At 45.3% G+C, this 13572-nt stretch overlaps 1 protein-coding gene across 3 annotated transcripts in view; it reads left to right on the top strand.

The window, feature by feature from the left end:
- Positions 1-13572, top strand: part of TNPO3 (transportin 3) — a 109841-nt gene that overhangs the window by 87097 nt on the left and 9172 nt on the right. For all 3 annotated transcript variants that reach the window (XM_008258220.5, XM_051848948.3, XM_089328566.1), the window contains 3 exons: positions 1232-1388; positions 3843-4010; positions 8977-9089. In XM_008258220.5, the coding sequence (XP_008256442.2) occupies positions 1232-1388; positions 3843-4010; positions 8977-9089 (438 nt within the window). The remainder of the gene's footprint in view (positions 1-1231; positions 1389-3842; positions 4011-8976; positions 9090-13572) is intronic.

Genomic DNA, 13572 nt, shown 5'->3' with positions numbered 1-13572 from the left:
CTTGACTGATTTTCCTTGAAACTGCCTGACCTGATTTATAAAACCATACTTGAAAATTAGGTTTTTTTCTTTTTTTAAGATTTATTTATTTATTTGAAGTAAGAGTTATAGGGGTGGGGGGAGAAAGAAAAGGAGATCTTCCATCTGTTGGTTCACTCCCCAGATGGTTGCAATAGCCAGGAGTGAGCCAAGCTGAAGCTAGGAACCAGAAGCTTCATCCAGGTCTCCCACATGGGTAGCAGAGGCCCAAGCACTTGAACCATCTTCCACTGCTTTTCCCAGGCCATCAGCAGGGAGCTGGAACAGAAGTGGAGCAGCTGGTACTCAAACAGGTGCTTATATAGGATGCCAGCTCACAGGCGAGCAGCTTTACCCACTATGCCACAACACTAGCCCCAAAAATTGAGTTTGGACATATGTCTTTTCATATGTTAATCTAAGATATGGTCCCTTGGTTGTCCTGACTTTTGTTCTTGTTGTTTTAAAAACAGCTTTAAATTCACAGCAAAGCTACTTGAAAAGTATAGTTTACATAAAATCCCTGTCCCCCTTTCCAACACACATATAACCTTTCCTACTACCAACATCCTATACCACCAGCGCAGTAAATGTATTACAGTTAGTGAGCATGCAGTGAAACATCTCTCCTCAATTCTGTAGTTTACATTAGGGTTCACTCTTAGTATATATTCTGTAGCTTTTGACAACTGTACAAAAATATTTATCCCCTGGGCTGGCGCTGTGTTGTAGTGGGTTAAGCTACCGCCTCAGTGCCGGCATCTGATATGGGCGCTGGTTTGATTCTGGCTCTCTGCTTCCAAACCAGCTGCCTGCCAATGCACCTGGGAAAGCAGGAAAAGATAGCCCGAGTGCTTGGGCCCCTGCACCCATGCGGGAGACCTGGAAGAAGCTCCTGGCTTCAATCTGGCCCAGCTCTGGCCATTGTGGCTGTTTGGGGAGTGAATAAGCAGATGGAAGATCTCTCTCTCTCTATCTCTGTCTCTTTCTCCCTGTGGCTCTGCCTTTCAAATAAAATAAATAAATCGTTTTTTAAAAGACATGTATCCACCGTTTTATTAGCATGCAGAGATTTTCGCTGCCCTAAAAATCCTCTGTGCTCTGTCTGTTCATCCCGTCCTCCCCTCCTAGCAACCACTGATGTTTTTACTGTCTACATAGTTTTACGCTTTACGCTGGCAGTTTTGACACCTAGCTTCTCTTTCCATGCCAGGTTTATTCAGCGTAGCCCTGTCACTTTACTGAGGAGCCAAGTAGTCATCCCAATCTTACAGTGGGCCATTGCCTCCACTACCCTGGACCACCGGGATGCCAACTGTAGCGTCATGAGATTCCTGCGAGACCTCATCCATACAGGCGTAGCCAATGATGTAAGTATGAATATTGTGTCTTTTCAACTTCACACTTTATTATCTTCTATTTCTTCCTCATCCTTTAGGGGATAACGAGTACCATAGTATCTCCTTATTTGGTGTTTATTAATAAATATTTACCATAGTGAGTCATTCACTAATCATAATAGCAATGTTAGATCTATTGTATCTGTGTTGAGTGCTGTAGGCTACACAAAGCTATTCCTGCTCCCAAACCATTTGGTATATAGTCAAAGAGATAAATAGATACAAAGAGTTAACAAGAATATAATATTTGATTGTCAGATGAATGATAAGAGTCATGTTTGCTATGAGTTCAGAGAAGGGAAAGCTTTCGACAGGAATAACTGGATAACTGTGGGAGAGGAAGAACTTAAATGAAGCCCTAAAGACAGAGGTGGAGTTTGGATGGATTGGGAGAAGATAGCCCAGTGAGGGCATAAAGCCCTAGCAGAGAAAGTCACACTAGCACTGAGTATGTTAGTAAGCCATGATAGGACCTGCTGGGCTGGGGTGGTGAAGGGACTCACAAGATTTTCAGGGGTCGATGTGGTCAGATGTGGGATAGAATCAAAGTTTAGAGAGAGCAGTGAAGAAGTATGTAAACAGGCAAAGGTTGGCAGTAAAAGAAGAAAATAACTAGAAGATATAATTTTTATTTCTAAAAGATTTATCTGTTTGAAAGGCAGAGAGAGAGAGAGAGACATCTTTCATCTGCTGGTTCATTTCCCCAAATGGCTGCCGTGGCCAGGACTTGGCCAGGCCTAAGCCAGGAGCCCATAATTCCATTCCAGTCTCCCACACGGATGGTAGAGGCCCAAATGCTTGGTCCATTTTCCACTGCTTTCCCTGGAGCATTAGCAGGGAGCTGGATTGGAAGCACAGCAGTGAGGGCTCAAACTGGCACTCCCGTATAGGCTACTGACATGACAGGTGGTAGCTTAACCCACTGGACAATGCCAGCCCCTGAAAGGTAATTTTTAGAAAGATTTTTCTAAAGGTAGCTAAAGATACATTTGTATATATAAAGACTCCAACAAAAAAGGAAAAATCAAGATTTTTTATAGGAATAATTAAATATCTGATAGAAATTGGCAATTTTCATTTCAGTTATTTTTAGAAAAAGGAAGTAGAACACAAGTTATATTTTTTAACTGGAAAGAAATTTTAAAAAGTGCTAATCTTTTTTTTTTTTTTTTTTTTTTTTTTTTTGACAGAGTGGATAGTGAGAGAGAGACAGAGAGAAAGGTCTTCCTTTTTACCGTTGGTTCACCCTCCAATGGCCACCGCGGCCGGCGCACCGCGCTGATCCGATGGCAGGAGCCAGGTACTTATCCTGGTCTCCCATGGGGTGCAGGGCTCAAGCACTTGGGCCATCCTCCACTGCACTCCCTGGCCACAGCAGAGAGCTGGCCTGGAAGAGGGGCAACCGGGACAGAGTCTGGCACCCCGACCGGGACTAGAACCCGGTGTGCCAGCGCCGCAAGGCAGAGGATTAGCCTAGTGAGCCACAGCGCTGGCTAAAAAGTGCTAATCTTAATTCTTAGTACTTACCATTGCCCCTGCCTTCTAATCTTGGGTCCAGTTGTGGCATAGTGGGTGAAGTCACCGCCCACAACTCTGGTATCCTGTTTGGGTGCCGGTTTGAGTCTTAGCTGCTCCACTTCCAATCCAGCTCCCTGCTAATGGCCTGGGAAAAGCAGCAAAGGATGGCCCAAATACTTGGGCCCCTGCCACCCATGTGGGAGATCTGGATGAAGCTCCTGGCTCTTGGCTTCAGCCTGCCTGTTGTAGCCTTCTGGGAATTAAACCAGCAGATGGAAGAACTCTCTTTTTTTAAGATTTATTTTATTTATTTGAAAGTCAAAGTTACAGAGAGAGGGAGAGACCGAGAGAGATCTTCCATCCACTGGTTCACTCTCCAGATGGCTGCAACAGCTGGAACTGCGCCGATCTGAAACCAAGCAGCCAGGAGCTTCCTCTAGGTCTCCCATGTGGGTGCAGGTGCCCAAGCACTTGGGCCATCTTCTACTGCTTTCCCAGGCCATAGCAGAGAGCTGGATCAGAAGAGGAGCAGCTGGGATTCGAACTGGCACCCATATGGGATGCCGGCGCTTCAAGGCAGGGTTTTAACCTGCTGTGCCACAGTGCCGGCCCTAAATAAATCTTTTTTTAAAAAATTGCTAATAAACACATGAGGAAGTGCTCAGTATTAAAAATTCTTTAAACATTAAGGTTAATCTCTGTTAAAACTCATGCCCATTTTCTCAGTACTGAACTCTCATGTTTTCTTCCAAATGATGAAGCATTAAGTAGACTTTATGGATTCAGTTGTTGTATAACACGCGTACTTTCTTCATTAGGAAAGAGAAGTTACTAGGCGAATGGGGTACTTGCTGTTTGGAGAGTTGAGGCTCGGACATGGCATCTGATGCTCCTGCTCTCTTACAGCATGAAGAAGACTTTGAATTACGGAAGGAACTGATTGCACAGGTGATGAACCAGCTCGGACAGCAGCTTGTCAGCCAGCTGCTCCATACGTGCTGCTTTTGTCTCCCTCCCTACACCCTACCAGATGTGGCTGAAGTGCTCTGGGAAATCATGCAGGTTGACAGACCGGTAAGATGGTTTCTGTTTCTGTATTGCATGGCAGAGTGACAGAGAGAGGGTGGGAGAGAGAGAAAAATCTGCCTTCCCCTCATTCATTCCCAAAATGGCTGAAAGAGCCAAGGCTGGGCATGGCCACAACCAGGAACCAGAAGCTGCTTCTGGGTCTCCCACATGTATGGCAGGGTCCCAAGCACTTGGGTCATTCTCAGCTGCCTTCCCAGGTACATTAGCAGGAAACTGAATCAGAAGTGGAGTGCCAGCCTGGAACTGCCACTCCGATATGGGAAGCCGGCCCCCTCCAACCCTGTTTTTGTTTTGTTTTGTTTTAAGATTTATTTGTTTATTTGAAAGAGTTACACAGAGAGAGGTTTTCCATCCGATGGTTGGCCACAACGGCCGGAGCTGCTCTGATCTGAAGCCAGGAGCTTCTGGGTCTCCCACATGGGTGCAGGGGCCCAGCAACTTGGACCACCTTCCGCTGCTTTCCCAGGCCATAGCAGAGAGCTGGATCAGAAGTGGAGCAGGGGCCAGCACCGTGGCTCATTTGGTTAATCCTCCACCTGCAGCACCAGCATCGCTACGGGTGCCGAGTTCTAGTCCCGGTTGCTCCTCTTCCAGTCCAGCTCTCTGCTGTGGCCCAGGAAGGCAGTGGAGGATGGCCCAAGTGCTTGGGTCCTGCACCCCCATGGGAGAGCAGGAGAAGCCCCTGGCTCCTGGCTTCGGATCAGTACAGTGCCAGCCATGGAGGCCATTTGGGAAGTGAACCAACAGAATTATTAAAAAAAAAGAAGTAGAAGCCGGCGCCGCGGCTCAATAAGCTAATCCTCCCCCTAGCGGCGCCGGCACACCGGGTTCTAGTCCCGGTCAGGGCACCGGATTCTTTCCCGGTTGCCCCTCTTCCAGGCCAGCTCTCTGCTATGGCCCGGGAGTGCAGTGGAGGATGGCCCAAGTGCTTGGGCCCTGCACCCCATGGGAGACCAGGAGAAGCACCTGGCTCCTGCCATCGGATCAGTGCGCCGGCCACAGCGCGCCAGCCATGGCGGCCATTGGAAGGTGAACCAACGGCAAAAGGAAGACTTTTCTCTCTGTCTCTCTCTCTCTCACTGTCCACTCTGCCTGTCCAAAAAAAAAAAAAAAAAAGTAGAGCACCAGTGCCTCAGGCCAGGTTGTTAACCACTGCACCACAGCACCGGCCTCGCCAACCCTAACTCTGAAACCAGCCCTGTTACATGTCCATGGAACCAAATTTAGGTTTATTGCTAAGTTCATTAGGTAGATGAAGGGACCCATAGAAAGCCAGTAATTCCTTATTGGGTTTTTGAAAGTATGTTTGTGTTATTGTCATAGGGTTTATACTGTATGTTACCAGAAGTAAGTACTAAGCATTGACTTTAGCTGTGAGGAATGTATTCTGTTGTGAGAGCTACCCATATGTTATTTATATCAAGTTGCAGATTATTCAAGAGGTGTTCGGTCACTTGAGGCTCCTTAGAAAGCACTGTATTGTTTCTTGATGATATATCTAGCCAGAGCTTTTGGAGGTCAAACCAATCTACAGTATACACTTGGATTTATTTTCTCTTTGGATTTATCTAAACAAGGTCCTTTTTGTCCACCTGAGTATGGAAATATTTTAGGGGGCTACCCAGTTATGTCCATGTCATTTGAGTACTGGGTCTCTTAATCATAAATCATGTATGCTACATAAATCTTTTTGCGTGTAGTGGTAAGGTATAATACAGCCTGTAAGTTAATTATTAAAATAGGTTTTATAGTTTTTAGTATTAATATAAAAGCAGTTCAGGAAAGTACACAATTAAACCTAAAGTGAGCTGTCTTCCAGAACCACAAGATGGATAATAAGACATACTGGATGGTTTCTGTCGTTCTCATTGCTGGTTGTTCATTACACATGTGCCATTCCAATCTAATGGACTAGCACTTTTGTCTTTCTTAAAAGCTACCCTTTAAGCTCCCAGGAACAAACCTTTTTCATTCCAAAAATCCTTGACTTGAGAAATAAAATCTTCATATTCTTTAACTGTTTTATAAATGCACTTGTTCTCAAATCACAGAAGACTTATGTAATTCTAACTTTACAAAAACATTCTTGATTTACAGATTTATGGTTTAAGTGAAAAAATTAGAACAGCAAATTTGGACAGAAGCAGAAATTAAGTAGCCATGTCCATTTAAGAGTTTACTATGTAAGGGCTCTTGTTACACTACAGCATGTCAAGCCACCATTTATGATGCTAGCATCCCGTATCCAAGTACTACTTCGAGTCCTGGCTGCTCCACTTCCAATCCAGCTCCCTGCTAATGCACCTGGGAAGGCAGCAGAAGATGGCCCAAGCACTTGGGTCACTGACACCCGTGTTGGAGATCAGGATGAAGTTCCTGACTCCTGGCTTTGGATCAGCCCAGACTTGGCTGTTGGAGTCATTTGAGAGTGAACCACAGATGGAAGATATCTTTATGTCTCTGTCTCTGTCCCTCTGCCTTTCAAATAACTAGAACTTAAAGGAAATTTGCTATTTACATAGGCACTTAGTTATCAAATAATTTAAAGTGATTGTCTTCTAATAAATACCAACTTACAGCTGAGTTTTTGTAAAGGCACTCTTACATAAATTTGGGTTGTCTGTACCATGTAAGCTGATGGATATTATAACTAAGGATATGAATCTAAAGAAAATTCACACTCTCTAGCACTTTCTTAATCATACCATTTTCAAAGCTCAATATACAAATTCTCCAGTAGAAGATGACATACCAGCTTTCTCACTTAACTTGAGTAATCTGTTAAAGTCTTTCCTCTGTTCCCCTGTTTGTTGGATACTTACCTGTGGCAAAATTGTTTAGTATTGTCAACCAAAATTTTCTGATTCCTTTACTGGATATTATAAAGACCATTATGTGCTATTTTTAAAGATGTACTTGTTTGAAAGGCACAGTGACAGAGACAGAGAGAGAAAGAGATCTTCTATCCTCTGGTTCACTCCCCAAGTGCCCACAACAGCTAGGTTTGAGCCAGGCCAAAGCCAGGACCAGGAACTCCTTCCTGGTTTCCCACATGAGTGGCAAGGACCCAAGTGCTTGGGACCATCTGCTCTTGCAGGTGCATTAGCAGGGAGCTAGATCAGGTAGCAGCTGGAACTGGAACCAGTGTCACAGGCAGCTGCTTAATCTGATGTGCCACAGTGCTGGCCCCTTTTTTTGCATTGAGTTTAACATCTTGTTTTTAACATCTTGGCAACATTTGGAAAATTATGTTTCTCTTTTTCCAAGATCGATTTATTTATTTATTTATTTAAAAGTCAAAGTTACAGAGAAAGAGAGGGAGAGACAGAGATATCTTCCATCTGCTGGTTCATTCCCCAGATGGCCACAATAGCCGGGGCTTGACCAGGCTGAAGCCAGGAGACAGGAGCTTCATCCAGGTCTCCCACATGGGTAGCAGGGGCCCAAGCACTTGGACCATCTTCTGCTGCTTTCCCAGGCCATTAGCAGGGAGCTGGATCAGAAGTGAAGCAACCAAGACACAAACCAGTGCCCATATGGGATGCCAGCAGCAGCTTTACCCACTATGCCACAACACCGGCCGGCCCCCCAAAATTATATTTCTTAAGCATTTATAAAATTTATTTATATTATAATATTACATTATATATATTCTAGCAACCCCCTAGCTGTTGCAACCACTTACAGAGTGAACCAGCAGATGGACGATACCTCTATCTCTGTCAATTTTCTCTTCAAATAAGTAAATTAATTAGAAAAAGAAATGGGTAAAGAAAAAACTTAAAGGACAAATTTTTTTTTTTTTTTTTTTTTTTTAATTTGAAAGGCAGAGACTTCCCAAATGGCTAGGGTGGCCAGGGTTGGGCCAGGCTGAAGCACTTAAGCCAGTTTCCCCTGCTTTCCCAGGTGCATTAGCAGGGAGCTGGATTAGAAGTTCTACAGCTGAGCCACAGGTGGAGGCTTAACCTGCTGTGCCACAATGCCTGGCCCCAGGACAACAGTTAAATTCAAAATAACCCAAGGAAGTCGCTAGAATTTTGATTTTTAGTTTGAAGATGAAGGAAGGGGTGGAGACAGTTTATTTTGAATGGCATATAAAAGGGATAAGGAGCACAGCTATACATAAATTATTTTATATATCAGTAAGACTATGATTTTCTAACCTAAAGAGCAGGCAGGTGTCCCAGAGGAACTGAATATATGTTACTTCTACTGAAAGATGACCTTAAATTCCTGGTTTCATATTCTGTGTGTACTCTCTGACATGCTCTTTCTGGTATGTGGACCTTTGATTAGGGTTGCTTTTGGTCTTTACTCTTGAGTTTTCTGGCATCTGCTTAGTTTTTTAAATGTTACATGCATTTGATGACAGAAACAGAACAATAGCCTCATCTAGAAGAAACTTCTTTTCTAAGGTATAGAGGCCTTTTTTTTAAAGATTGATGTATTTATTTGAAATTTGGAGTGGGGGTGGTGGGAGAGAGAGATCTTCATCCTCTGGGTCACTCCCCAGGTGTCTGCAAAGGCAAAGGTTAAGCCAGGCAGAAGCTGGGAGCTTCATCCAGGTCTCCTACATGGGTCACAAGGGCCCAAACACTGCACCATCTTCCACTGCTTTTCCCAGGTCGTTAGCGGGGAACTGGATTGGAAATAGAGCATCCAGGAATCAAGCCAGCGCCCACATGGGCTGCCAGCATCGCAGGTGGTGGCTTTCCCTGTTACGCCACAGTGCCGACCCCTGTGGAAGGCTTTTGTGTGAGGCGATGCCTGCTGCCCACTTGAGGGGAAGTCTAGTGCACGTTTGCAGACTCCATCCACCCAGTGGGTCTGAAGTGCAGGGTAGCAACTGCCACAAAGGAAAACCTGTGGAGTTTTGTTAGTGCCTGTAAGGTTCCAAGTAAGTTAACCCTGCCTCCTTTTAAAACTCTCATTCCTCTTCTTCCCTAAACAGACCTTTTGTCGGTGGTTAGAGAATTCCTTGAAAGGTTTGCCAAAGGAGACAACTGTAGGAGCTGTCACAGTGACACACAAACAACTTACAGACTTCCACAAGCAAGTTACTAGGTGAGTGGTGCCAGCGGTTTTTAAAGGGAGTGCGCACAGCAGCTGAGTGCATAGGAAAATGGACCTGTGTTTCTATGTGTTTTTATAAATTCATAACGTAGGGTCTACTTAACTTAGAGCTGTGCAAATCGGTATTTGAAGCCAGTCTAAGGCAAAAGCATCATTGTGCTATGTATTTGAGGGTCTTCAGGAAGATTATGGAAAAGCATACCATGAATGAAAAGATTATGCTTATATTTCAATGTTTTTGCACCAAATAAACTTTTAATTCTATTTTTCCATGAACTTTTTGATGTGCCCTTGTATGTACATCACTTCTGCTTTGTATCAGCTACTGGTAGAGATCCTGGAGTGTAAGTGAGGAGGCACTACCTCTCCCAAGAGAAAAGTACGCTGACAGGTGACTCCCCTTCGGAAGGTCCACTCCTATCTTCCCAAGTCCTTAGTTCTTATCCATAATCAAGGGTCAAGAATGTAGATGCTGGGACAGGCCTTGGGGCACAGTGGGTTAGGCTGCCTCCCGGGACACCAGCAGCCTGTAGTGGAGTGCCAGATTGATTCCTAACTGCTTCACTTACTCCCCAGCTCCCTGCCAGTACACCCAGGAAGGCAGCAGATGATGGCCCAAAAACCTGGGTTCCTGTGACCCACGTGTGAGAGCCAGATGGAGTTCTTGGGTCTTGGCCTCCCTCTGGCCCAGTGCTATCTGTTAGGAGCACTTAGGGAGTGAATCAGTGGATGGAAGATCCCTCTCTGTCTGTCTCTCCCTCCCTCTCTACTCTTCCATTTAAAAGGGGGGGGGGGGCAGGGGAAGTACAAGTGTTTACATGAACAAAGAAAGCATTGGTTGGTTGTAAAAAACATCAGAGAGTTGGGGCTGGTGCTGTGGCTTAGTGGACTAAGCCTCTGCCTGTGGCACCAGCATCCCTTATGGGTGCCAGTTTGTGTCCCAGCTGCTCTTCTGATCCAGCTCTCTGCTATGGCCTGGGATAGCAGTGGAAGATGGCCCAAGTGCTTGGGCCCCTGCACCCACGTGGGAGACCCAAAGAGCTCCTGGCTCCTGGCTTCGATTGCCCCAGCTCTGGCTATTGCAGCCATTTGGGAAGTGAACCAACAGATGGAAGACCTCCTTCTCTGGGAGTACAAGTGTTTACATAAGCAAAAAACATCGTTGTTGGTGCTGGCACTGTGGCATAGCAGGTAAAACTGCCACCTGCAGCACCAGCATCCCACGTGGGCGCCAGTTCAAGTCCTGGCTGCTCCACTTCCCATCCGGCTCTCTGCTGTGGCCTGGGAGGGCAGTGGAGAATGGCCTAGGTGCTTGGGCCCCCACACCCACATGGGAGACCTTGGGGAGGCTCCTGGTTTGGGATTGGCCCAGCTCTGACCTTTGGGGCTGTTTGAGGAGTGAGCCAGTGAACAGAAGACCTCTGCCTCTGCTTTTCCGTAACTCAGCCTTTGAGATAGATGGATGGATTGTTAAGGGGAAAAAAATCGCTGTCTGAGTATTGGAGTAGCTGGGTTTGAATCCTAGTTCTTCTCTGGATTCCAGCTTCCTGCTAATGTGTACCCTGGGAGGCAGCAGGTAAATGGGTCAGCTCAGGCAGTTGGGTCCATATCACACAGGTGGGAGACCCAGATTGAGTTCTTGGCTCCTGGCTTTGGCATGGTCTGTCCCAGACCAAGCTGTTGAAGGCATTTGGGAAAGTGAACCAAGGGATGGAGATTTGTCTTGTGTGTGTGTCTGTGTGTCTTTCTCTCTGTCTCTCTGCCTTTCAAATAATATTTTTAAAATGTAAAAAAAAAAAATATATATATATATTTGCTGTCAACACATTTATTTATTTATTTGAAAAACAGAGCTACAAAGAGAGATAGAGAAAGAGATCTTCTACCCACTGATTCATTTCCCATGAATGGCTACAATAGCCAGATCTGGGCCAGGCCAAAACCAGAAGCCAGGAACTGCATCCTGTACTCTCACGTGGGTGGCAGGGCCGGGCACATGGACCATCTTCTGCTTTCCCAGGCACATTAGCAGGAAGTTGTGGAGCAGCCAGGACTCATGCTGGAACGCCAGTGCAGGACGCTGGCACCACAGTGGCAGTTTGACCCTCTGTGCCGCAATGCCAGCTCCTCAGCGTGCGTTCTCAATGCAATTGCATAACCTTCCTAATTACTGTTTATAGCCCTAAAGACGTCACTTGATTTTCTTTCAATGCCTCTGTTAGTACATATTTAGATTATTTTTACATTTTCAGTATTACAGATAAGATTATAGCCTTTTCCTTCTTTTGAATATTGTTCTTAAAATGTAATCACTGGATCAAAGGTTATGAGACTTTTTAAAAAATTTTTTATTTATTTGAGAGAGACAGAAAGTTCTCATCCACTGGTTCACTCCCCCTAATGCCTGCAACGGTTAGGCCTGGTTGATGCTAAAACTAGAGTGGGAACTCAATCTAAGTCGCACCCACGTGAGCCATCATCTCCCAGGGTCCTCATCTGCGAAAAGCTAGAATCAGGAATAGAGCTGAGACTTGAACCCAGGCATTCCAATATGGGATCCAAGTGTCCCAAGTAGTGTTTTAACTGTTAGGCCAAATACCTACCTGAAGGTTACCAAACTGTTATGGTCTTTGATAATATTAATGATGGCTATATTTATTGGATATTTTATAATTGTATATTACCTTGACTTGATATTCTTTTCTTAGATCTAGAGCAATAGTATATTTTGTGCCAGTATATAGTAACCAGAAAATGACAAAGAACAACAGGCATTTGGTTCAGCAGTTAGACTGCTGGGGACAAGCAGTGGGTTAAACCACCACTTGGCCTGTCTGTATCCCATATCAGAATACCTGGGATTGAGATCCGCCTCTACTTCCAATCCAGCTTCCTGCTAATGCCACCGGGGAGGCAGCTGATGATAACCTGAGTACTTGGGTCCCTGCCAGGTACTTGGGAGGCCCCAGTGGAGTTCCTGGCTCCTAGCTTGAGCTTGCCCTAGCCCTACCTATTTCAGGCATTTGGGGAGTAAACCAGCAGGTGGAAGGCCTCTCTCTCTCTCTTTTTTTTTTTTTTTTTTTTTTTAAAGATTTATTCAGTTTTAAAGGAAGAATTAGAGAGAGAGAGAGATTAAGATTGGTTCGGGGGGGGGGGGGGGGACGGACAAGATCTTCAATTCACTGATAGACTCCGCAGATGGCTGCAACAGCTAGAGCTTGGCCAGGCCGAAGCCAGGTGCCAGGAGCTTCTTCCAAGTCCCCCATATGGCTGGCAGGGGCCCAAGCACTTGAACCACCTTCTGCTGCTTTTCCCAGGTTATTAGCAGGGAGCTGGATCAAAGCAGAACAGCCATGACATGAACAGGCACCCATATGGGATGCTAGCATTGCAGGCGGTGACTTTACCCACAACACCAGCTCCTCTCTCTCTCTTTTTCGGTAAATAAAAATGAAGTAAATAAAGGCAAGAATAAGGAAATAAATGTTTTGTTGCAAAAAATATACAAGATAGATTTTAACAGGAAAAGGACCATATCACATAACCCAACTTGAACTTTTAAAACAATTTTTAAAAAATTTTTGGGGGCCGGCGCCGTGGCTTACTTGGTTAATCCTCTGACTGCAGTGCCGGCATCCCATATGGGCACCGGATTCTAGTCCCGGTTGCTCCTCTTCCAGTCCAGCTCTCTGCTGTGGCCCAGGAGGGCAGTGGAGGATGGCCCAAGTGCTTGGGTGCCTGCACCCACATGGGAGACCAGGAAGAAGCACCTGGCTCCTGGCTTTGGGTCAGTGAAGCTCTGGCCGTGACAGCCATTTGGGGGGTGAACCAACGGAAGGAAGACCTTTCTCTCTGTCTTTCTCTCTCTCACTATCTAACTCTATATGTCAAATAAAAAAAATTTTTTTTTAAGATTTATTTATTTACTTGAGAGGCAATTACAGACAGAGGGAAAGGCAGACAGTTCTTCCATCCGTTAGTTCACTCCCCAAATAGCCACAGTGGTCGGAGCTGGGCTAATCCAAAGCCTGGAGCCAGAATCTTCTTCTGGGTCTCCCACGCTGGTACAGTGGCTCAAGCACTTGGCCATCTTCCACTGCTTTCCCAGGCTATCAGCAGGGAGCTAGATTGGAAGTGGAGCAGCCAGGGCTCAAAGCAGCATGCATATGGATGCCCACACTGTGGGTGCTTGACTTACTATGCCACTGTGCCAGCCCCAATTAAAAATTTTTGAAGTTGTGATAAAATACACATAAAATTCACCATTTTAACCAATAGTTAAAAGTTACATTCAATATGTGATATGTTTTGGTTGTACAACCAATCTGCAAAACTTTTTCTTGTAATAGTGAAATTACAACTGTTTAGCAACAGTCGCCCATTCTTCCCACCCTCCACCCCATAACTACCATCCTACTTAGTGTTACTTGGTGTTTCTTTGCATTTGACTACTGAAGATACCTCATTTAAGAGG

The sequence above is a fragment of the Oryctolagus cuniculus genome, chromosome 3 (assembly GCF_051225735.1).
Source record: "Oryctolagus cuniculus isolate XC-2025 breed Fujian yellow rabbit chromosome 3, ASM5122573v1, whole genome shotgun sequence".
Taxonomy (NCBI): domain Eukaryota; kingdom Metazoa; phylum Chordata; class Mammalia; order Lagomorpha; family Leporidae; genus Oryctolagus; species Oryctolagus cuniculus.
The sequence above is the reverse complement of the archived record's forward strand: the minus strand, read 5'-3'. Positions and strand labels throughout refer to the sequence as shown.